The sequence below is a fragment of the Phasianus colchicus genome, chromosome 2, assembly GCF_987193195.1.
Source record: "Phasianus colchicus chromosome 2, bPhaCol1.hap1.1, whole genome shotgun sequence".
Taxonomy (NCBI): domain Eukaryota; kingdom Metazoa; phylum Chordata; class Aves; order Galliformes; family Phasianidae; genus Phasianus; species Phasianus colchicus.
This window is the reverse complement of record NC_143437.1, coordinates 109,505,589-109,529,644: the sequence shown is the minus strand read 5'-3', so window position 1 is coordinate 109,529,644 and position 24,056 is coordinate 109,505,589. Positions and strand designations below refer to the sequence as shown.

At 45.8% G+C, this 24,056-nt stretch overlaps 1 protein-coding gene across 6 annotated transcripts in view; it reads right to left on the bottom strand.

Annotated features, from left to right (window-relative positions):
- RUNX2 (RUNX family transcription factor 2) overlaps positions 1–24,056 on the bottom strand; it is a 215,256-nt gene that overhangs the window by 48,851 nt on the left and 142,349 nt on the right. For 2 of the 6 annotated variants that reach the window (XM_031604942.2, XM_031604943.2), the window contains one exon: positions 11,431–17,194. The exons of the other annotated variants lie outside the window; for them this stretch is intronic. In XM_031604942.2, coding sequence (XP_031460802.2) covers positions 16,716–17,194 — 479 coding nt within the window. In that variant the 3' untranslated portion in view covers positions 11,431–16,715. Of the gene's footprint in view, positions 1–11,430; positions 17,195–24,056 lie in introns of those variants that run through there. 6 annotated transcript variants of the gene reach the window in all.

Here is a 24,056-nt window from a genome sequence, read left to right as displayed (position 1 = left end):
AAAAATCGATTTGCACAAGCTCAGCCTAATGAGGGCAAATTAACCCTGTGATTTAGGAGACCAGTGAACCAGGTGGAGGTCCAGGCAGATTTCAGGAGTGCATAGGACAGGCCAAAAGAAGCCCAAAGGGCACAAACCTGATAAGTAATCTTGATAAGAAAAAAGCTTCCTGCAAACAACTAGCAGAGCCAGGAGAAAAGAGCTACTCTCGGTATATATCTTGTCTTCACCGAGAAGTTTGAGCTACAGCTAAAAAAAAAAAGCTTTAGAAAACAGCCAAGCCTCGTTTAACAGACAGCTGTTTGTCATGGACGGAAAGACAGAACTCGACCTTTTCTCTGAACATGCTCCACCTGGGGTTCCTGGAAGTGGCTCAAGTCTCTGGTTTCTAGACATGCTGCCTTTTGCTCAGGGCTCAGGCTGGCTTTTGACCTCAATTTCAGCTCAAGATCCAAGGAATAATCCCAGCAAGAGGTCCGCAGGGATGAGCAACGTGGCCATCAGGCAGCAGCTCCAGGGCCATCACCTTCCAGAGGGTGTGAAGATGTGGAGGTCAAGTTGTTTCAAATGTAGCATCATCCTGCCTTGCTTGCACGCTGCCGGGCTTTGAGCAGACCTTTAAAAATTCTTAATTCTCTCCTGGCTTGTACGGATAGAGCGAGAAGAGCCACCATCTCCTCTTATTTTTCAGATGTTTATATTCAACATCCTGAGTTGATTCATAAAGCAACGAGCCCGCCTTTAAAAATCAAGGCCAAATCTAGGTCAAATGTGATAAACATGTTAGCTTTTGTTCTGCAGAAGTGGAGAGCTCAGGCACACGGCTGTGCTCCTGCAGCTCAATGGTGCACCCAGGGCCACAGGGGTGAGGCCAAACACTTGCAACCGCTTCTATTGAGGTTTTGACAGATGTGCTTTATCTGATATTTCCCAGTAGTAACCATTTGAATGGTGTCATTTAAGTGTTTGTCTGGGCCCAGAACCGCCCCAAGAGCTCATATTTGTCTACATGAGGTACTTTTTTGCAGTAAACATGGAAACACGGAAGCAGGAAACATGGTCCTGTCTGTGGCAGAGCCTCTAAAGTTGGTCCCAGGATGCTCCACACCATGCACTGCTGCTCTGCCAGTTGCTCTGTTTGGGACAATACTGGAGTGCACCTGTATTTCCACTGAAGGACATCTGCATGCAGAGAGGGCTGGTGCACAGTCTAGTTTTCTCCTAATCAAAGAGTTGGGATATGCCAAGAGGGCACCCAAGCCACAAATACGTTGATGATTAGAAAGGAAAAAGGTATTACGGAGCACTTCTATTGCCACGTCTATTGACTGAGCCCTTCCTGCAGTCCAGACGTGAAATCACCAAAGCACAGAATGGTTTGGGTTGGAAGGACCTTAAAGTTCATCCAATTCCAACCCCTGCTGTGGGCAGAGACACCTCCCACTACACCAGGTTGCCCAAAGCCCCATCTCCAGCTTTTGAATTCACTACACATGAAGCTGCTGAGTTTTGCTGGGCTAAGACCAGCCACGGGATTCAAGAGCCATAGGCAGACAGACAGACATCACCCTTGCATCCATAAACAGACACTGTCCTCATATCCTCACACAGCACAATCCCAGGAGTTTCGTTTCCTTGGAAATGGGAGTGGAAATTTAAAATCACAAAAAATTCGGAGCTAAAGCCCTGAGCTGAAAGCAGGATGCACTTCTTTACAAAATCACTCACTTTGTTTCCCTTGACTTTGTGTTTCTTGAGCTGCCTCTCTTATTCATGAAAACAACTCAAAGCAGCAGCAGCTATTCATAGAGGTTGCTCCTACCCACGGGGCCCACGAGGCAGTCAGGACGTGACAGCCCAGGCGAAGTTAGAGCAAATAAAATGCAAATACTGAAACTAGATTCATGTGGTTCAGCCCTTTTCCTCTCCTATCTTCAGCATCTTCGCAACATCACTGTGATGGCTGATAATAAAACAGAGGTCAAAATGTCAAGAAAACAGGCTGTTTTCTTTGCACCGGCTGTGAAAAGCAACATCTCCCAGCTTTCTCATGGCTTTGTGCAGCCCAGAGCAGATGGAGAGGTGCAGGCTGCAGGGGGAGGCATCGGCTCAAACTGTATCACAGCTGTCAGTGTGCCTCCAAGCCTGGGACACCTCATTTTTCCTGGATGCTCTCTGCTTTTCTGCATTGAGCAAAAGCCCGCACCTCCTTTTAGGAGGAAGCTTTTCAGCCAGAGGGTGGTGAGGCACTGGAACAGGTTGCCCAAGGAGGCTGTGGATGCCCCATCCCTGCAGGCATTCAAGGCCAGGCTGGATGTGGCTCTGGGCAGCCTGGGCTGCTGGTTGGTGACCTGCACACAGCAGGGGGTTGGAACTGGAGGAGCACTGTGGGCCTTTGCAACCCAGGCCATTCTGTGATATGATTCTATACTATGATATGATTTCTCCCAGTCCAGGAAATGTATGCAGAAGTTGTTCAGTAATGCTCAGTGCACCAGTGTGTTCCCAACTTATCTACCGGGGTGGGAGAGGTCTCTGAAAGAGCTGCCACATTACCAGCAGCATGCTTGGCCGTGCAGTTTGACATGCTTTTATTATTACCATATGGAGCTCAGTGCTCAGGTTTCTTACTGAGAAAAAGCAGAAGGTCACAGAACTAAGATCCAAACTGGTGGAGTCAAAGAATAGAGAGTTATTGAAAGAGAAGCAGCCAGACGTGTGGAGAAGGGTGCTTGGGGCAGCTGATCAGCACAGCCAATAACCTGAGGACTCCCAGAGAAACTGCTGAAGGTGGCATGTATAAATGTATAATGTATAAAAACCAACAGCGTACGACCTGTAAGGCCTGCAAGAAAAAGAGCGTTGCACGTCCAATCTGAGAACTGAAATTCATGATTGTATTCAACTGTAACCATGGATACAATAGGAATACTGCTTTTATGGTACATGTGGCTGCCCAGGTTGGTGGTGGGTCACCATTCCTGGAAGAATGTTCAAGAAACATGTAGATTTTGTACTGAGGGACATGGTTTGGTGGGAAACACTGGTGGGGGTAGACAGTAGGACTGGGTGGCCTTGGAGGTCTTTTCCAAGCTTGGTGATTCTGTGATTCTATAATCTTTTCCCTCATCGCTCCCACTCCTCTGCTGTACTTTGTGCATTGGATAATTTAGAAAATGAATGTAAATTCAGATTTATTTTTCCCACTTTATCCTCACTGTTTGTTTAGAGTCTTAAGAATGGCTTGCCCAAGAACTTGTCGTGTTTTCCAGCTGCCCTGGTTCTTCTCTCAAAAGACAATGCTTTGTCTCAATGCTTCTCAGTGGTCTCCACCAGCAGAACCAGACACCAGAGTCTACAGAGGGGCAGAGGGATACAATGACCAAACTGCTGAGCACAGAAGTTTTCCCTATTTTCTGAAATGTTCAAAACTCTCTGGAAATCCCAGTCCAACCACACATAGGATTTTGGTCTGGCTGGGGTTATGCACACAGCGGGATCCCAATGCAGAGGGTAACACTTGACATCTCAGCATCACCACAACCTAACTGTCTGCATCTCTTTCAAATCCATACGTATCTGAAGGTCAGACTGCTTCATTTTCCTAGGAAACAGAAATCCCTTATGCTAAAACAATGTGTTTCCTTCACACAAAACCAGGGGCAAATCTCACCTCATCAGCAGCACCTGATCTCTCCACATCTATTTTCCTTGTAAGGGCACCCCTGCCCTTACACACACGTGGACACAAGGTGCTCACTCCTCACACACACACAGTGCAAAACCCCAAACCGCAAAGATGCTTTTCAGGGTGTTTCTCACAGCAAGGAACTGGAGCTCTCATATTTTTAAACACGTGAGTACCACAGAAGTACTTCAGTGCCTCAATGCTGCATAAATAAGGAAAAGATCTACAGTCTGCTAGTCCTAACCCTTAGATTTCAAAAAAGTAGTGCCTGACCTAAGGAGGTCCTCTTCACTAAGCACATCTTGGGGCAAATGCTTTTCTCTGGAGGTGTTCAAGAAACGTTTAGACATTGTGTTGAGGGACATGGTTTATTGAGAAATACTGGTGATAGGTGGGTGGTTGGACTGGATGATCTTGGAGGTCCTTCCCAACCTTGGTAATTCTATGATTGATTCTTCTTGTCACCTTCACAGTGTAGGATACCCATTCAGGCACCTAACACAGGTATCTGAGTTATAGTACACTGAACATCTATAGGGCAATCTAGGGATACAATTCCCACTCTAGGGATGAGATATTTGTTTTTTTGAGGTCACTGGGGGCTTTGGGAGTCATTGTGCCACCTGGGCAGGTGACAAACCATGAACGAGGGGGCAATGGGTGTTCTACACTGCTTCCCATTTCAGTTGACAGAAAAACTTTAGATTGTTTTTAGAGGCTATAAAGGGAAAACCGGCAGGATCTCATTCTCATTCTTTTTCAACTCTTTACATGAGTGGATAATGGCAGAACAAGGGAAAATGGTTTTAAATTAAAGGAGGGAAGATTTAGGTTGGATGTTAGGGAGAAGTTGTTGCTCTGAGAGTGGTGAGGTGCTGGAACAGCTGCCCAGAGAGGCTGTGGATGCCCCGTCCATCCCTGGAGGTGTTCAAGGCCAGGTTGGATGGGGCCCTGGGCAGCCTGGGCTGCTGTGAAATGTGGAGGTTGGTGGGCCTGCATTGGTGGGGGGTTGGAGCTTCGTGATCCTTGGGGTCCCTTCCAACCCAAGGCATTCTATGATTCTGTCATTCTGTATTTTATTATTTGAAAAAGTCATTCCTCTACGCATCTTGCTCATAATGTTTTTAAAGCTTTATTTTTAACTGAAAGTAGAAAAACATCTAAAGAATCATAGGATCATAGAAGGGTTTGAGCAGGAAGGGCCCCCAGGCCATCATGCAGGCCTGCAGTGCACAGGACAGCACAGCTCCTCAGCGCTCAGAGCCCCGTCCCCTGGCCTTGGCTGTGTGCAGGACGGGGCAGCACCACCTCTGGGCACCCTGTGCAGGGCCTCACTAGCACCTGTGGTAGGAAAAAGATTCCCCAAACTCCATCCTCCCTTTTCTCTTTAACTTCAGTTAGTGCTGACCTGCTAAGAAGAAATGTGCTTACTGGCAAGGTAGTGGCATTTTCCAGAAAAATGACATCACAGGCTTTCAGTTCTTTGAAATTTGCTTTGTCACAAATATTAACAAATGGGTACATATTTTATTAAGAAATGCTGATTTCTTAACAGAAGTTGCACAGCAGCCAGAAACACTTGGAAGTAAACCAATAACTGAATTTTAAACTAAGTGAAGTAACTGAATCATAATCGCTTTTCCTAAATAAAGCAGGAACGGAAGGATTCAGAGTGAGATCAGCTCCCTTGACCCATAGTTATCCTTACACTTATTTCTGACAGTATTTCAAAAGCCATCCTTGACTTAAGGCAGTGCTAAGTGCAGAAACTTCTCACGAATACCTGCCTAATACAACGCACAGCCTTTATTAAGTCACCATGGCGTCTGGGCACTTGGGAAGAGAATGAGCTTAAGAGAACACCTTCAAAAATGAATGATTTATCATTCCAGGAGGCAGCTGAAAATTTCATTGCCCTCCTTCCTGATACTGCCTGTGGGTGTGTTTCTGAGCATCTTTCTTCTTTGAGGTTCAATTTCTTATATGCCCTTGTAGCAATGAAATGCTAGAGAAGTGACTTCTGTGTTTCACTGGTAAGGTCTGAGGTCTGTGGTCATCCTCACCTCTTGCAGGAGACTTTTGCTCATTAAGTACTGACCTTTTCTCTGCAGTGTGAACATTCTCACTGGCCTTGAGCAGGAGGGGCACTCACCAAGTTGCTTTACCTTTCACTTACCTTGGTCCACAACACCAGTGTGGGATGGAATGGTGCAGGTGAGTGCAAGGACATGATGCGGTGGGAGAGGTGCACCAGCGAAGGGATCCCAGCTCATAACAGTTTTATGGGCCAGGAGACAATTCCAGTATTTTTATGAGCACCTGAAATGCCAAAGGGCTGATTGTGGCGTTAAAACTGACTGTGACTTCAGCAAACAGACACTTCCCAAAAGCAAGGGCTGAATCTGGCTTTAGCTTTGGTTTTTGACAGAAAGAGCCAACTGCAAGACCTGAACGTTGACACCAGATGTCTAAGAATTTCTGATGGAGCTGGACCAGGGCCTGGCTGCAGGATCCTGCTGCTTCAGAGGAAAGCCAGGACTTAGGTTGGCCTTGGAGAAGCAACCACTTTTTACTCTCAAACACTTTTTCTCAAGCATCAGTACTTTACCTTTTCCTGTTTCTGGGTTGTCATGCTACAGATGACCTAAATTATCTCTCTCTAGTTCTGTTTTCCAGATGGTGAGATCTGATACAGGCAGGTGTGTCTGTGAGCAGCCAACCGCCCTGCCATGGGGCAACTGCCCTCAGATGTCCTCTCCATTGGAGCAGGGTTTGCCCCTCTGCACTATGCAGGCCTGGATCAGGAAACCCAAGCAAGAATAACCAGACAATGCTGCAGTGCATCAGCATGTTGTCTGTTGGTATTTTCAGCCACAGAGAAGCTGGCAAGCCTCCCCAGGGCAAAAACCTGCAGTAATCAACATGCCAGGCTTAACGTGACCATCCCCAAAAAGTATCTCTTCTAAATAAATGCAGTGTGCAGAAAAAAACAAAACAAAACAAAACAAAAAACTGAAAACTCTGATAAACAGAGTAACTGAAATGTGTTTCTAATTGGAAACTTATGAAAATAGCAACAGAGGGGATCCTCTTTGTCAGGCAGAGACAGTGAGGTTCGAAACAGCACGTCCCAAACCTTCCCTCGCTGGCAAGGAGCGGAGTTGCACAAGTCCTCCGTAAACATCTTTATCTGCAGTCACCAGCCGGCAATCCTAAACCTTGGATGAGTTCTCCCCATCATTTCACAATGTGTTGTAATTTTTTCTTCTGGTTTCTAGGAACTGTTTTCGAGGACTGTCAGTATGAGAAAAATGTGTGAACGTGAGGCACAGTCCCCTCTTTTTTCTCTTGGTCATTGCCCGACAATGAAATAGAAAAAGTATCGTATGTTACCGCGTGCCCTACTTTCCCTAACACTTTCCATCCAATACCTATAAGCACATTACAACATGAGGGATCTTACTGTGATTTTGAAGATCCACGCCTGGAGGGCACTGCATGAGGAAATGAGGAAAAGATGATGGAAGGAGTACTGCGAGGAGAGTGTGAGGCACCTTTCTTAATGCCCAGCACAATACCTTATAAAAAGACAATCCTTTATAGAGTGGTTTGAAATACTCTCTTTCAGACAGATAGACTAAGGAAAGAAAACAGAGTTGTGGGGGAAGTAGAAAATAGATGGAACAAAGATGCCAGTTTAAATCTCTGGCCCCTACACACCATGTTACCAATATCCATGGCAAGGAGCAAGCCAAGCAAACCCTTCATCCACTGGCACTCCCTACAGCTGCACAAAACCAAAGGCTGTGGGTAATGCCCCTATCTCTGCTGCCCCAAACCTGTGAGCAACGTGGGGACAGATGGACAGATGGGCTATCAGTCCCTACATACAGGTCCTGCTGCCAAACAGGGGTTACAAAGAAAGACCTCTGAAGATTTCTCATACTTTTTGGCTTATTCCTCTGTGTTTGCTCTTAACAGAAATCAGCTGTTCCCCTTCGCACTTGTGCAGCATTTGCAGAATAGACTGTAGCATCTGGTCTGGTTGTTATTAAAAGATGAGAACATCCTGCATTGCGAGGAGGACACTACTTCTGGCAATGAACACAGAAAGATCCTTCACAGTCAGGTTTCCAGAGATCTGTCTGGATTATTATTTGCTATTTTTTCCCCATTCTTTTTTTCCTCTCTGCAGACATAGCCACTGTTTTTCTTTCCTGTTTCCTGGCATTTCCCAACCTGCCCTCTGCAAGGACAGCAGCGGTGCTCTCCTGGGAGGAGCTACCTGGCAGCATTTGGATGTCACAGCATCATTCTAAGCTGCTAAGGGCTTCTTTCTTCATCTGCGGAAATGAAGAAGTAAACAAACTGGGTTGGGGCTGCCTTGGTGTTTAGGCTTGGACTTTATTTTTAAAAGTGCTCACAAGGCGAAGCGTAGAGGAATACAGATGAAGGGATGGGAAGGGGGGGCCACCAAGCAATGGCTTCCTCCAGATATGTGACAAGGTTTTAAGACTTGCGTGTCCAAACCCAGAGATGGGGAGGGGATTCAGGGGAAAAGCCACAGGTTGCATTTTGGGAGGTTTGGGGTAGATGGTAGAGAGGCGTGGGAACAGGAGGGCCTCAGAGAATCATAGAATCCTTAGAGTTGGAAGGGACCTTTGAAGGCCATCTGGGCAACTCCCCTGCAATGCACAGGGACACCACAGCTAGAACAGGTTGCCCAGGGCCTGACCCAGCCTCACCTTGACAGTCTGCAGGGACGGAGCATCAACCATATCTCTGGGCAACTTGTGCCAGTGCCTCACTGCCATCAATCTCCATCCCCATCCCTGGGAGGTAGCAACACTGGCAGGACAGAGCCCAGATGATCAGATCTGGTAGCGGTGGTTCTGCACAGAGCAGGAGTCCTCCAGAGACCCTTTCCAGCCAGCACTACGATGACCCATCATCAACAGCACCAACACACGTGGGCTGGGAAATGCTGGCACCCAAATCCACAGGGCTATTAATAGAGGGACCGCAGCTGATCTTTGCTGGCGCAGTCACTCTTGCGTTTGGCCTTGTGGGGACTATTAATCACTGGCACGTTGCTGCAGCGTATCAGCTCTCCCTGGGTTGTTTGCGTTTCCCTAAGAGTTGGGACATCCCGAAGCTCCAGCTGCTCATCCCGATACCGCTGCCAAGGAGCGGCCAAGCGCTCACGGACAGCAGCCCAGCTCCTCTCCACTCTTTTCCTGCCCCACTGTGAGCGCGGAGGAAATCTGTTGAGGCAGCACAACTTGGCCCTGGCTCCGCATTGTTTTTGACCAGATCAGCAGTCTGGAAACTGGGTCAATTTTTCTAAACATGCGGTTTAGAAATGTGCTGTTTCAAAGGACACTATCCAATGGTGTGAGACCAAACACTGGGTTTGTAGTAAAAAGAGCTAAATAAGAAGAAACAAACAAACAAAAAAGGAAAATGGAAGCTTCTATTCACAATGAGAGAGTGTGTGGAAGAGCTCAACAAAGTAGGAAAATAATAAATTCCATGGTTTGTGTTTAGGGAAACTGAGGTATAAAAAAAAGACATCCAGAGCTGCTTGGAAAATCACAGATGGAGCTATAATTTCTCAGCTACATAACCAAAGCTAATCTGTTTTTCCTTTACAAGTTCTCACAAATATAATTCTAGGGGATTTCTTTTATTCTCTCACCTCAACTGCAATGGCAATGGGAGTGCAAGGAGATCAGGGAGTGCTTCAGACTAACAAGGAGCTCCAGATAGGCAGAATATGGGAGTTAGTATCAAAGAGGGAAATCCAAGACCATATATGACCTGGTTAACACAGTCAACATTAGAAACACAGGTTGCATTTACCCTAAATAATACATGCAACTATTCTGCACAGAAGTATCAGGGCAGAGCTGTTAACTGCAAATTTAGATTTCAAAGCACGCCCCAAGTCACTTTGTTTTCCAAGCTACAAATCACCAGATGCTCTTAGAGGTTTCAGCTTCGTTCTCTTGGTGCCCATGCCCTTATCTGTCAGTAGGACTTCCTACTCCTGGGCGCAGTGGGAGATGCACACAGACCTCCCTCCACAGCTATGTAAGTATCACAAAAAGACCCGATTCTCCACGCATCCCAGACTGATATTGTACCAGAGAATCTGCAGGGAAAAAGGCAATTCCAGAAGGTCAGAGTCAGCCCTTTTGAATACCATGTATTCAACTTCTTTTTGCTTTAAGCTCAAGCTAAAGATTTTCCTTCCAGACATCACATAGAAATGCCCAACCTGCTCCCTGAAATGAATCCACCACAGCTGGCTCCATCACCCATCTGCAGTTAGAGGTCTCTATCTGATTTGCTCATAACTTCACCCAGTCCAACAAATAGTTCTGGAGAATAACACTCTCAGGCTGCGAGTATTTAATTGCGTGTTGTGTGCTTGAGCTGCACCATCCCCTCTGCTACACAAATATGGGATGTAGCATTGCCATCCATAGAAGGTCCTAGGAGATGGATTTCATCCCAAAATACTGCTTAACTTCATCCTGACCATGCAGAAGGTGACTAGATGGTGCATATTAATCCTTGAATATATCCTGAGGTTACTTCCTCTTTTCCTTCAGTGACCAGCTCAATGCATTTTTTACTTGGCGCCAAACAGGGCTTGGTGCTGAGCTGTAATGTCAGACTCAACTCCATCTCCTCCTTCCCCCCAATGGCTGTAAGACTTCACCCCAGTAATCCACAGTCATTCAACCCTCGCAACCCAAAAGCAGGAGATTATTTACTCCCACTAAAAGGGAGGAATGACAGCTGTCATTGCTCCTCGTAGGAAGCATCTTTAAGTCTTATCTCCTAACAGCACTCTGAGTTTGCTCTTCCCCACCATTCCACATATCTTTGTAATGGGCAGCCCTTGAGAATGAGCAACACGGCTCATTTTGTCTCAAAAGTGGCTTATTTCTGGCTAAGGCATGACAATGAGAGTGACCTCCTCAAGATACAAAAGGGAAAAGGAACCAAAAGCAATACCTCCTAAGAGCGTAAAAGTGGGAATCACTCTACTGGATCAGAAGGATGGTTTGGTTCTTCCAGCCCTTGTGTTGACCATGTGAGCAGTAAAAAAATGGGCCAGAAGCCAATAAAAGGCAGAGGGATTATTCTAACTCCTCATTAACCTGCCTATGCAAGAACTGAATCCTGCCAGAGCTCTTTTTTAGAGTTGTTTTTAGCTGAATATGCGTTACCTATACAATCACGCAGTCGGTTTTCAGCTTAGACAACAACCTGCAGCACGAGCCCCTGCCCTGCCTCCCGAAACCAGGGTGTAACCCAGGCTGGAGAGAACCAGGAGGACTCCAGCCCGAACTCCTGTTCCAGCAGCCTCAGCTCCAGGTCAGACTGGGTTGCTCTCTTTATCTGGTTGGGTCCTTTAGGTCTCCAAGGATGGAGGTGGCACAGCCTCCCTCCACCTCTGCTGACCAGCCAGACTGTGAGGAATTGTATCCCTTTATGAACACGCGGGTTATGTAGAAAAGCAGTAATATAATGAGCCCCCACCTGTGCCCTGACTAGCTAAAGTGGATTGACCTTTGTAGGTGAAGGCAACAGAAAGTGCTAGCACTAATGTTACAGCAGTTATCCTCCAAAACTAGTCATACGGCAGAACAACACACCACACTGACCCAAGTCCTGGATAAAGCTTCCCTAAAATCAAGACCCAGATTATGGACTGGGATGGAAGTACTTTCAAAAGATATTATCTGTCTTCAACTACCACTTGAGAAGCGTTCAGATCCTCAGTAAAGCAAGTACTAAATCAGTACTAGTGATATTCAAGTTTCCTTGTCGAATTTCAGAGTAAAAGGTTTCTTGAAATGAACAGAACCTCGTGCTTCTGCACTACCGTTTCACACGCAGACTCAAAGAATAGCTGGGAAGGAGAAGAACTTGCTATGAAACCAGGCACACAACTCCTGTCCTGTCCTCTCTGGGTGAACTGAGCATTGCCTTCGTTATCAGCATCTCCTCCTACCCCTGACACGAGGCCAGAGGAAGAACAGCATCTTCCCCCAACACCCTCCCTGTCCATTTATGTATTTTGCTACTTGGAAACTGTTGTTGCCTCATGCCACACAAATCACAAGGTTATCTGCAACTGCACTCCTCAGGTCTGACCAGGAAGAGGTGGGGGCAGCGCAACCACCATCCTGTGCAAGTGCCATAAACCCAAATCCCTCCACCCGGTTAGGAGATCTACCTGAGCTTTACCCACTTCAAGCTCTTCCCATAGCCCCACAATGCCCCTTGTAATGCCAGTTGTTAGGTTTCAGAGTTAACAGTCTAGCAAGATGTGCTGTTGACAGTTTTCAGACTCAGGAAGAAAAGCTATGTTTGAGATCTGGGTTAAAAGGTGCCCGTTACCACCTGCAGACATGGAAATTGGCTGTTTGTATTCAGTCAAAGACTTTAAAAGTGCTGCAGAAATGGAAGGGGCCACCCCTAGAGGGCCAGGACTGTGTTCCATTGCATCCTAACTTTGCCCAACAACTTTGCCCGGTCATGAAAGTGATCTGCACAGCTGAGAGGACACAGCGGGAGAAAAAGAAGCAGAGAATATTAACAAAAAAAAAAGCCATTTTATTGAAAATGAAATTCAAACTTCAAATTAATATTACAATCATGAGAAAATGCCAAACAATTCAATTTACAGTTGCAACATACAATACAAATAGTCCCTTTGAAGTTGAAGTAAACCGATCCACAATCATCGTCTGTGGCATAAAGCAGAATGTGTTTGTACAATATGTGCATGAAAAGCAAACCTCCGGTGACAGCGTTTGAGAAAAAATAAAAAAATTAAAGCTTGTATTTACACAAAATGCTACAAATATTTCGTTCCGGCAGAAATTCAAGACTGGTAAAGCATTATTTAACAACAACAAAAAAAAATGGAATGTCACTCATAACCTAAAACAAAAGTTACTGTAAAAGTATGGTTTTGGCTGATATACTTAGAAGTACTGCATTAAAAAAAAAAAAAAAAAAAAAAAAAAAAAGCAAAGAGTTATCTGTAAACATGGAAGTAAACAAACATCTAAAAGAGTTCTCAGAAAAAAAAAAATGTTAAAATGAAATGCATTATATTTAAAAACAACAAGAAATTCTGGGGTTCAGAGAATCGGGCTCCTTTGATCTCGTACTCATGGCTGGTCCGGGTTTGGTTATTGCTTTTGTTCATGGCTTGCTGGCAGTGGCCAGCGGCAGCTCCCGGTGGCATGGCTTTGCTAAGCTCCAAAGTGCACAAGTTCTCCTGCTTGAGATGGCACTGCCATGCCTGGCACCTCCTGCACGGGGCTGCTGGCACCACGGCCAGCACCGGAGAAGGAACGACCAACGCCGTGCTAAGGAGGTGGGAGAATGCACTGTGCTCCATCCCCACCCGCCGGCACCGCGCGGTTACTCCGCGAGGAGGGGGAGGAGGATTCAATCCTCCGTTGGGCAAAAGGGCCATCGTGCCTGTTCTGCTGGGAGTTAATCTTTGGTAGGGTAAGAGACAGAGGGTAACAAAGGCCATTTTTTTGTCGTTACATCAATGGCCAGTGCCAAAGATTGCACTCGTTGAAGGGAAGGGCTGTCGTACCTCTGAGAGAAAGCTCCTTTCTGTTGATGCTAAGCACCTTGCAAAATAATCCCGTAAGATAACAACACGACATGTGTCTTTTTTGGTTGGTTTTCTTTTTTTTTTTTTTTTTTTTTGGTCTGAAATCCTGCATCGAGAGCATTTCCAAGTGATCTTGGAAGCACTTTCCAAAGGCTTCGATGTGCATTTCTGCGTCAGCCCCCTCGGCTGCCATCTGATGGTGGGAGAGGTTTTCCTGAGGCACCACGAGGTGTGGGGAGCATAGGGTCTCCTGAAAGTCAGTGGGCCGGTGCTTTTCCATTAGCAGGTGCTTAGAAAATCCTCTCCTTCCCATCTGCTCCATCTGCTCAAGCAGAAAGTGCCTGCATGGCAGCGGGAGCTGGGTGCGGGGGTCGGGATGTGCTCCTCACACAGGTGGAGAAGGCATTCTGTCCCTATCGCCCACCTTAAAAACCATGGGGGGCTTGGGCAGAGTTCTGTCGGTACTGAGCAAAACAGAAGTCTGGTCTGTGCTGGATTTATCCAGAAACAAAACCAAGTGCTTGAATTTTACAACAAAGTCTTAAAAAAAAAAAAATCTGGGTTGCTGCCTGCAGCCACTCTAACAACATTTCAACACAAAAGCACCCTAAAAATTACTTAATATGCATACAGTAAACCTTAAAAAGCCCTTCTCAGCAATAACAAATAATGTACAAATATAGTACCTTTTATTAAATAGGAAACAGCTTGCACTGGCAGTACATCTTTTTCTCTTGCTTACTAAACAAAAACCAAAACTGAAATGTGTAACCAGACACTGGCTTTTTAAGTGCTGCTGAGACTAACAAACGTATTTTACAGTTACAAATAAATGGACAGTGGTATGCTTCAAGCTACCACAAACCAACAATAAATAGAATCAATTACAGCTTCCATCTTTGAAGGAAAACTATTAGGAAAAAAAAAAAAAAAAGTGTCTTACTTATATTTTAAGCATACTTGGTATACAACCTTTAGAAGGCAAAGACGTTTTTTAAGAGCACGTAATCACGCAGATTGGAGGAATGTACTATGCTAACGACGACTCGATGACTCGTTGTAGTTTAACAGCTTTGCTATCAACTAACAGGGATGGTGTTGGTGTTGTCCTCGTGGCTCTGTGTGGCTCTGCCTGCTGTGGATTTATTGCGATAACTGGAGACGGCCCAAGCACAGCCAAGGAACATCACCATGGCCAGCGGCCCCTGAGGAGGATGCTTAGATTTGGAATCATTTAGGTTGGTGAAGACCTTAAAGGCCATCAATCCAACCAACAACCTGACCATAGGTTATGGCTGTGCTGAGGGCAGAAGGGGAGGGTCACAGCCCTTTTGAAGGGCTAAGCCAACACCAGGCTTGGGCATCCCCACCACGCAAGGGAAAAACAACCTGCTGGGCAAAATGTGTGCACCTCCAATGGGCACTTATGCAGCAGACAGGTTGGCTTAAGGGTTACAGGTTAAATTCATTCTCCCTGCGTCACTGTACCATGCCTGGGAGCCCCAGGGCGGCCTTAAGGTGACTGTCTTCAGCACCGGGTCTGAAGACCAGAGTATTGCTGAGCTTGTGCTTGTTTCTCTAATATGGCAAAGTAAACTCAATGTCTTTAGGAGTTCAGCATTTAATGCTAGTGCTCAGTGATTCCAGGCTGGGAAGCTTCTGTCTCAACTTTGAACCTTTTTATTCCATAGAAAGGGTTGAAATTTCAAGGGGAAGAAAAGGTTGTACCAATTCTCCCTGACTCCCATTTCTGAGAAACGCAACAACTTGTTAGTTCTATAGTATGTGATTTTGATTTTTCTTTGGGGAAAAAAAAGGCAACGAACTATCAGAATTCAAACCATGCTGCGAGAATGTTTTAAATATGAATACTTTCAAATTTTGAAGTTCTGAGAAAAATCCTGGGAGAGGAAGAAATCAAGGGAAGGGTAGAAAATATTTCATCCTTCCTAACATTTTTCCAGTGTCTCCACAACTGCTGATCAAAAGGCAAGACTGTGTTGAAGGCAACCTGACAGCTAATAAAGTATTTTGAACACAATATTTCCTTCATAAGTTATAGAAGAAGATCCTACATCCAAAGTCATTTGATATGGAAGCATTTGGGCTGGTTTTGTTCGTTTCGTTTTTAAGTCACCTTGTAAAGCGTTTCACACTGGGACTGCTTCTCAGAGTTGGGTCAAGTTTTGAGGTTCACACCATTGTAGAAATGTAAAAAAAATAGAAATAAAAGGCCAACAAAACAAAACAAAACAAAAAAACAAACCACTTTTAGAGACCGAAGTCGATATATCATTACATTAAGAAACGTTTAAAGGGTCCAAATGTCATTAAATAATTATAAATATTATTTTAAAGTTATACGATGATTCATGTTCGCAAACAACCTCAAATTTTATACACTTATAATTTAAAAAAATATAAAAAAGAATGTAGCTGAACACAAATACTACGCATACCATTTTGGCTCTAGTAATATATATTGCCATTTTCATATTTTGCATAAGTAATAATGTTTTGTTTTTAAAGGTTTTGGTTTTCTTTTTTGGTTTTTGGCTAATCGAAGGCAAGACGAATGGATACAAAAGCAAAAAGGAAACCCTGGGGCTGTCTAGCCTAACTTGAAGACTTGTTCTCTTTAAGTACCCAAAAACAAAACAAAAAAGGAGTGAACACAGAGAAGTTCCAACTGTTATCTGCAGCAAGGCTCGGTCAGAGTTTTGGGACAGCTATTTTCATCTGAATGTGACATAGTAAATTGGAAGCAACTTGATCTTTGCTTTCCTTCTTATGTGCACCAATACAAGCTAGTTGAATTGCACTAGGTGTGTGAGCAGGGTCCCATACGTTGTATGATTGCAACTGTATCTGGAGTTCATGATGAGTTTTTAAAAAATGAAAGGAAACACAGCCTTTGCCTTGCATCACCGTGTTTGTCCTGATAGCTGGGGAGTCCATTCTCTCCTCATCGGCAAAAGAACTCACTATTCATTACAATGCTTGTGACAAAAAAAAAAAAAAAAAAAGTGGGAAAGTGGGGCTGATTTTTTTTGTGTATGTATAGAAAGTACATTTTAAATATCAAAGAAGGTAAAATGGTTCCAAGAAAAAAAAAAAAAAAGATTTGATCCAAATAAACTGAAACATGGGTGGTGGTGTGTTGGTAACTCTTGTGTTACTTATGGCTGTTATCATCCCATCTACACAGTTGCAAACATTGGTAAAATCTATCAATTTTTTTTTCTTTTTTTTTTTTTCTTTTCTTTTTTTTTTTTTTAAGAAAAAAAGTAAAACAAAAGCCAGGCACTTCGTAGTTTGTCGACCGTTTGGGTTTTTGGCTCGCAGAGGTCGGGCCGGGCAGAAGCAATCTCAGTACGGCCTCCAAACGGACTCATCCATTCTGCCACTAGAATTCAAAACGGTTGGGGAGCTGCTGTGGCTGCCATCCGCCTCCACACCGTCACTCTGGTTGGGCAAGTTTGGGTTTAGCAGCGTGCTGCCGTTGGACGTGGTGGTGCACGGAGGAAGCATCCTGGAAGGGGAGCGGTCCCCTCCCGGCACCATGGGGAACTGGTACGATCCCGACGAAGTGCCATAGTAGAGATATGGAGTGCTGCTGGTCTGGAAAGGTCCACTTTGGTTTTGGGAGGAGCCAGGGTAGGGTGGTGGCAGGTAGGTGTGGTAGTGAGTGGTTGCGGACATACCCAGTGACATGCCTGAGGTGACGGGCGGTGTATAGGTAAAGGTGGCTGGATAGTGCATTCGTGGGTTGGAGAAGCGGCTCTCAGTGAGGGATGAAATGCTTGTGAACTGCCTGGGATCTGAAAATGGGCCCAGCTCGGAAGCACCTAAAAAATTATAACAAAAGATGGGGGAAAACAATTCCGTAAATACCATTTTTTTGTATCAAGTGATGATAGAATTTTATTTATTTTTTTAAAGAAAACCCACTTCTTCTGGCCCCCAAAAGAACAGCAGACCATACCCAATAACACATTGCAAGGAACAGAGTCATACACCTCTCTTCTACATGCGCCGGGCCAGATTCGTCCCTGGTCTGACTCCACCGATGTCAATGGAGGAGCGGCACTGCCAACCCAAAGCGTGCCAAGGTCACAAGTCAGGCCCCCCAAAAAACATCTCAAAAATCAAGATCTGAAGAGAGCCAAAAATATAAATGCAGATTCGTGTTTGATTTGCCTTCTGCTTTCTGAGCTTTGAGGGCGTGTGCTCGGGTGACGGGTGTCCAGCTGTTTGTTGTGGCCTCGATGGAAATGAAAGCTGGGGCTCTACCTCAGCACGTGTCCCCAGGGGCTGAGGACGTAAGAAAAAATGACAACTGTGCAGCTTGTAACAAATGTATGGCAGTTGGCAACACCGAGTTAGCTGCCCCACTGACACCAGCAGAGTTACACTGGGGTGCCCGAGCCCCACTCCTTGCCCCAAAGCCACTTATGTAGGTGAGGACCTGCTCAGCTATCCTTATGGGTGGGAAATTGTGTCTGCTGCATCTGAGGGACTTCAAACTGGAAACTTAGCCAGGATGCTAAAATGATAGGAGAGATGCAAATTTTCCTTTTCACTGTCTATGGAAAATTACAAGCCCAGCACTGACTCTGTTACTGAAAGAAGCTGTTTTCCTATACAGCCCATGCAGTCTGCTTGAAAAAAGACCACACAGTTTAGGGCTACTGTAAACGCCTGGATGGTAACGCTGTGAATCTGATTCTAACATGAAACAGAGGTGGGTAACCTCATTTAGCCTAATTTTGAATCCCACATCAAACGCCCAGAGCTTAGGAGCAAAACTGGGAAGCAAATGTTAGCAGCTTGGAGACTGCAGGGTGGACAGGAGAGGGGAAAGGGATGGTGGGAGTTTGTTCTGATAGCCAGAGAAGCAGGGAAACAAAAAAGGTGTGGGGAAAGGGGCAAAAGGGAACAGAATAAGCCCGACTGAGAAGTGCAGTGCAGAACAGAGGCAACCACTTCAGCCAGTACACAGCAGGCAATGCATATGTGTGAGTGAGAGAGAGATGGAGAGAGGAGGGTACAGAGAGGAAAATAATCACAGAATCAATTTCTCACTACAGACACGACTACAGCTCTCCTGTACTTAAGACCCAAGGGCTCAACCACCTCTTGCTGAACTGCCCATCTGATTTACTTAAAAGGAAAATGCGGGCTCTCCCAGGTGCCGACTGATGTGCCAAACGCCAAAACCCCCCCACAGCCTCCGTGTGACAGCAGCAATGCAATTCCTCGCCGACATGCGGGGCAGCAGACCTGCAGGCACCGTGCAGCCCTCTGCAGCCCTTCGCCTTTGCAGCCGCAGGCTCAGCAACCCTGCTGTCTTGCAGGGATTTGGGATTTAAATCACCATTCTCCTCTGCTCTCCCAGCCCATTTAACCTATGCCTCCAGTCCAGTATCCTACCAGACGATACCCACTGGCAGCGGGGCAAGCTTTGATACGGCATGGATTCAGGCTGAGGATGTGGGCCACTGCCAGTCCAGAGTCCGACCCACCGAGCTGGCAACCCAGGATCTCTGCCAGCTCTCAATATTGAGAGCACAGGGTCTTACATGAGCAGTAACAGCCCAATCTTAACTGTGGTGACAACGTGATTACTATTATCTTTATCTGGAACCGAATCAGTGACCTAGGGGTGCATGGCTCTGTCTCCATCATCACCCACAACAGCGTGGAATGTAATATAACTTGTACCTTCCCAGCAAACACTCTGCTGCTTGATGCAACTGCTCTCGTTCCCAACTGCAAACAATACCCAGAGGCGATACCACCCAGATTCAAAGCTGTAATTTTGGAACTCAATCCTGTATATTGTGAACAGGTCTGATACGTATCTGGAAATATAAGGCCAGAACATAATTTCCCCAGCTGCTCAAAATACCGAGTTTCAATCTGCTACCGCTTACACTTTTTTTTTTCTTTTTAATTGTTATTGCAACTCTCCCAACATGAACAGAGTTGCTTTTAGTTTACCCTGATAGAAGCTAAACAAGACTTCTACAATCAAAGGAGAAGTGGTATGAGTGCAAGGGTGTAGAGGAGCATCGGCATTTTTGTTTCTTTGCAACTGATACATATATGTATATATATATTTATATTTCTAATAAAGGGCTGCCCAGAGAGGTGGTGGGGTCATCGTTCCTGGAGGTGTTCAAGAAGTGTTTTGATGTGGTACGGAGGGACGTGGTTTGGTAGGAAATATTGGTGGGAGGATGGTGGGACTGGATGATCTTGGAGGTCTTTTCCAGCCTTGGTGATTCTATGATTCTGTGATTCTATGATTATCAACACAGTTTTACACATTAAAAGCCAATCTCATTTTCAGGTCTAGATCCAAATATTGCCTGGATGGATGCATGCTCTGTATGACCAGAACTGTGCACATCATGCTTAGGCATTTCTAGGGCAGATCTCCTTACACACCTCAGCAAATTCACACTGGTTTTACTGTTGATTGTACAGCCTAATATTATTCCCCCAAAGGCCAAAGACCATAATGCTTCCTTATCTTGCTCATGGCTGTGTCTGCACCACTCCCACACCACACTCACACACAAGGTTTTGTTCCTTCTGCAGCCTTCTGTATCCCCAGTGTGTGGAAATATTTTTTGGAGACCAGAAGAAGTTTTCTATGGTGTTTATCCTAAAACCTCTTTTCTAAATGACTCTGGAAATCTCTTAAAGAGAAACCTCTGAAAGAGTTTCTTGCTGTCCTCACTGCTATGCCATCTCCCTGATGCTCTATCACCCTGCTGCCCCTCCCCTTGTGTTAGGGCTGACTTTGGTTCTGACTTGCAAACCCCCTCTGCATATTCATTCATGCATGGTTAGCTCTTTGCTGGGCTGGGAACATAAGCAGCTTTTTGGGTATGGCACTACTTTGCTATATCTACTTGCACACAAGCAGCAGTGCTGATTGGCAATATAGCAACATGACAGCGCAAGCAAATAATTCATTTATTCCTCTCTCCAGCAGGATTAAAGATTTATGCTAATTTTTCCACTGTCAGAGCAAGAACATCATTTGCATCTGTGAATTCCCACTCTCGTGATAGTGCATAATAAATGGGTGAAGCACAGAACCTCCGCCCTGCGCTGTGGCCACAACATTTAAAACCACATTCTGCACAGAGCATTGCCTTTCCTCCTTGCTGCCAGAAACACAGTGACGAGCACAGGGACAGATCTTCTTGCCCCTGTATCATCTGATCCACTCACAGTGTTCGTCAGCACCAAACCAAACTAGATCTTTTTCAAACAAAACCTTTAAGTTAGAGGGTAACCTCAATCAGAGGTGTTAATGCACTGGAACAGGTTGCCCAAGGAGGCTGTGGATGCCTCATCCCTGCAGGCATTCAAGGCCAGGCTGGATGTGGCTCTGGGCAGCCTGGGCTGCTGGTTGGCGACCTGCACACAGCAGGGGGTTGGAACTGGATGAGCACTGTGGGCCGTTGTAACCCAGGCCATTCGGTGATTTATAGGTTGGGACACACATTTTCTGAGGGACACAGGCTTAGGATAGAAGCGTGGTAACACTAACATGCCAATATGTAGAGTAAGATACTAGGCTGGAGAATACTTTGCCAGCGTGTTTCAGATTTAGAATAAGAACAATTAAAATTCCATGTGGTTTCACTTATTTTGATGCAGAAGCCTCATTAAAAACCCTCGCCTTGGGAATTTGCCAGCGGCCGACTGAAACGGCTTTGCGTTTGTGTTTGAAATCCTATTTTACCTGCTGCAGCTTTGCAGCTCCCCTGCTCGGAGCAGACGGTGTGCCCCGGTCACTTCTCTTTTTCAGGTTACAGATGCCAGCCATTCACCTTTATCTCTAAATGAATAAGCCATGCTTGTGGTCGGCAGAAAACAAATCAACAAATTTCTGCCAGGTTTACAGCCCTTGGACCAATCACTTCCAATTATTAAAGATCATAATGAACTGTGGATAGATTAACTCCTTGTTGGCACAGCAAGCTGCCATCAACTTGGAAGAGCTATAGGATAACTCTGTAACTTGCAAATATTGCACATGGCTTTGTCATTTCTGCAGTTTGCTTTGTCTTTTTATGCTTAAAGGCATTGCAAAAGAGCAGAAGGACCCCAGGCTCACTGCATATGTCTGATAGGGAAATGCCTATCCGGCTGAGTGCTGTGGTATTGAAAGTCAGCGAACAGACTGCCCCAAGGCAATGCAGCTCCATACAGCTAAATTCATTTACCAGTATCATCTATACTCGTGAATGGTGTGTGCAGCCTGGCCTGCCTACAGCTGCTCATCCCACCTCGATGAGACATGCTGCACACTTCACATGAGGAGTCTGCTTTCAGCCTCACGCAGCTCTGCCAGACGCTTGATGTTGTGGCTCAGTGTCCATGCTGGGCGTCTGGCTCGGGCAAAGACTGTGATTTATGCACTTATTTGTTTTTAAAATTTCAGCTGAAATTCTTCTGCTGGGAACAAAAGAAATACATATATTGTTTTGCTAATCTTAAACTCTGAGCAGTCTTCCTTTGAAAGCTGTACCAGTTCCACACTTTGACGTAAGGATTTGAATTCTGGAATCAGAGTGACTTGTGTGTGAGAGATGCTGCCATGCAAACCCAGCCAAATATGAACAAATCCTAAACATTCTGCCTACAAACGGGCAGAAGAGGCTGTGCCCCTACGCAGACACTTGCCCACAGACTGGGATGAAGTTCAGGACTGCTGAGTTTCTCTTTCAGAAAAGTCAATGGACACCGGAGGCACAATGGACATCCCAGCCCATCCTCGGCTCTGTCCCCACCAGGACCCAGCTGGTGAGTGACACAGCCCACGTCAGAGCCCCAAAGGGTGTTGGGGTGGAAGCACACAGAACAGTTTGCATCACAATGCAGGGGCACACAGATCTCCTCTGGACACTTATCAGAGCTGTATAATAAAGATGTTGTCTATTTATTTCCCAAATCCACAAGGAGCAGTGAGTGACATTACATGTTAGATCCAGTCTCGGTGCTCTTTTTAAAGCAAGCTCCTTCTTTCTTGGGAACACTGCACTGCAATGAACTGTATGCAAGTACAGAAATATTAGAGCAGAGCCCATCAAGAAATTCAGAATTCCTTCTTCAGTCAAAAATTCAGTGCTCTGCAATAAACAAGGCCTGGGGAAATGCAAAGAACAAGAAGAAAACAAAATATTGAAGAGCTGCTCATTAAGTTCACACTGTCCATCTCATGTGCTGAATGAGACAGGAATCCCGTGGGAAAAGTATCATGTGATCCCATAATTAAAATCTGCAATGTAATGCACAAGCAGAATGAGGCTGATTTCATGTTGTGCAGGCAATGGAAGTGCTGTGATTTCCCAATTTCGGAGTGCTTTGTTTCAGCCTCCAGAACCCTCAGAGCTGCATCCGCATGGGGCAGTGCTGGTTTTGTTTTCCTCTCTCCAGGTATCCTCCTCAGCATGGGGGGGGTTCACTTCGCTCTGCATTTTGTGACATTCTGGTCCCTATGCACCAGCATTTAGTGGAGACACGATGGTGCTCCTGGCTCCTTCCAGGCAAATCTTCACTTCCAAAGGCTCAGCACCAACTTCTTTCTGACTACACCCATGGGATGCTCTCAGGGATTTGCAGACATCTCCCCCTGCATCTGTTCCTGCCATTGCTGCGAGTGCTCAGCTCTGTGCTGGAGCTCTGGGCCATTCCTGCCACCCACCTTTCTCCAGGCATGTGGCTGTAAGGTCACCGAACAGCACCCAACCCTGCCCACCCCACTGGCTGTTGAGGTTGGCTGGGGAAGCTTTTATCGTCGGAAATGGTGTGTTTTCAAATGCCTTTTCCCTCGATTTAAAAAAAAAAAAAAAAAAAAAAAAAGGGGTGGGGGGGTGGGGGGGTAGGGGAAACAGTTTTTCTTCCCTTTTTCCCCCCATTTTTTGCACCTCGCAGCAGCCAGCAGGTCTCCCTGCAAACAATAGCAGCAGGAGAGGTGTGAACTGCCCCCCCTCCCCTTCCTTCACCTCAACAAGGTGTTAACTTCAAGGCCTAGCTGGGACCATTTAAACCGCAGATTATTAAGCACAGCAGTCTCACAAAAGCCAGGGGGGAATGCTTTAACCCCTTCGGAGCCTCACACTGCACACACAAGGTTCCAGCTCTGGTGCATCTCCTCTGGCCACCCCTCTGCACCTGCAGCATGCTGGTGCCTTCTGGAACGTGGGTAGCAGGGCTCTGGCACCTAAATCCCACTGATTAGTTCACAGATAGATGTTTTCACTGAATTTATGCCACAGCACCTAAGACCTTTGGCTGGGAGAAACACCCCATAAATAACATAATTAGCAGCGTCCATTAAAGCAGCATGCATGCAGTAGCAGGAGAATGTTTCCCAAACAAAAATGTTGCACTGCTTAACAGCAAAGTGGGTTTCTGTGCTGTACCAATCTGGGCTCCAGCACAGAAGTTGGGCTGGGCTGGGTGGGATGCATGCTGCTGCAAGGAGGCGATGCTCTTCAGGCACCCAACCTCAAGAGACAGCTCGACACGAACAGGTTGAAATGGTGAGTAGAGCCCATCCCACATGGGCTGTTAGGAACAGCTGGGAAAAATCCCAAGTCAGCACCACCTCATCTACAGACATTGCCACTGGTGAAGCTTTCCTTGTGCAGGAATCACAAACCTTTCTAATGGGAAGCACGG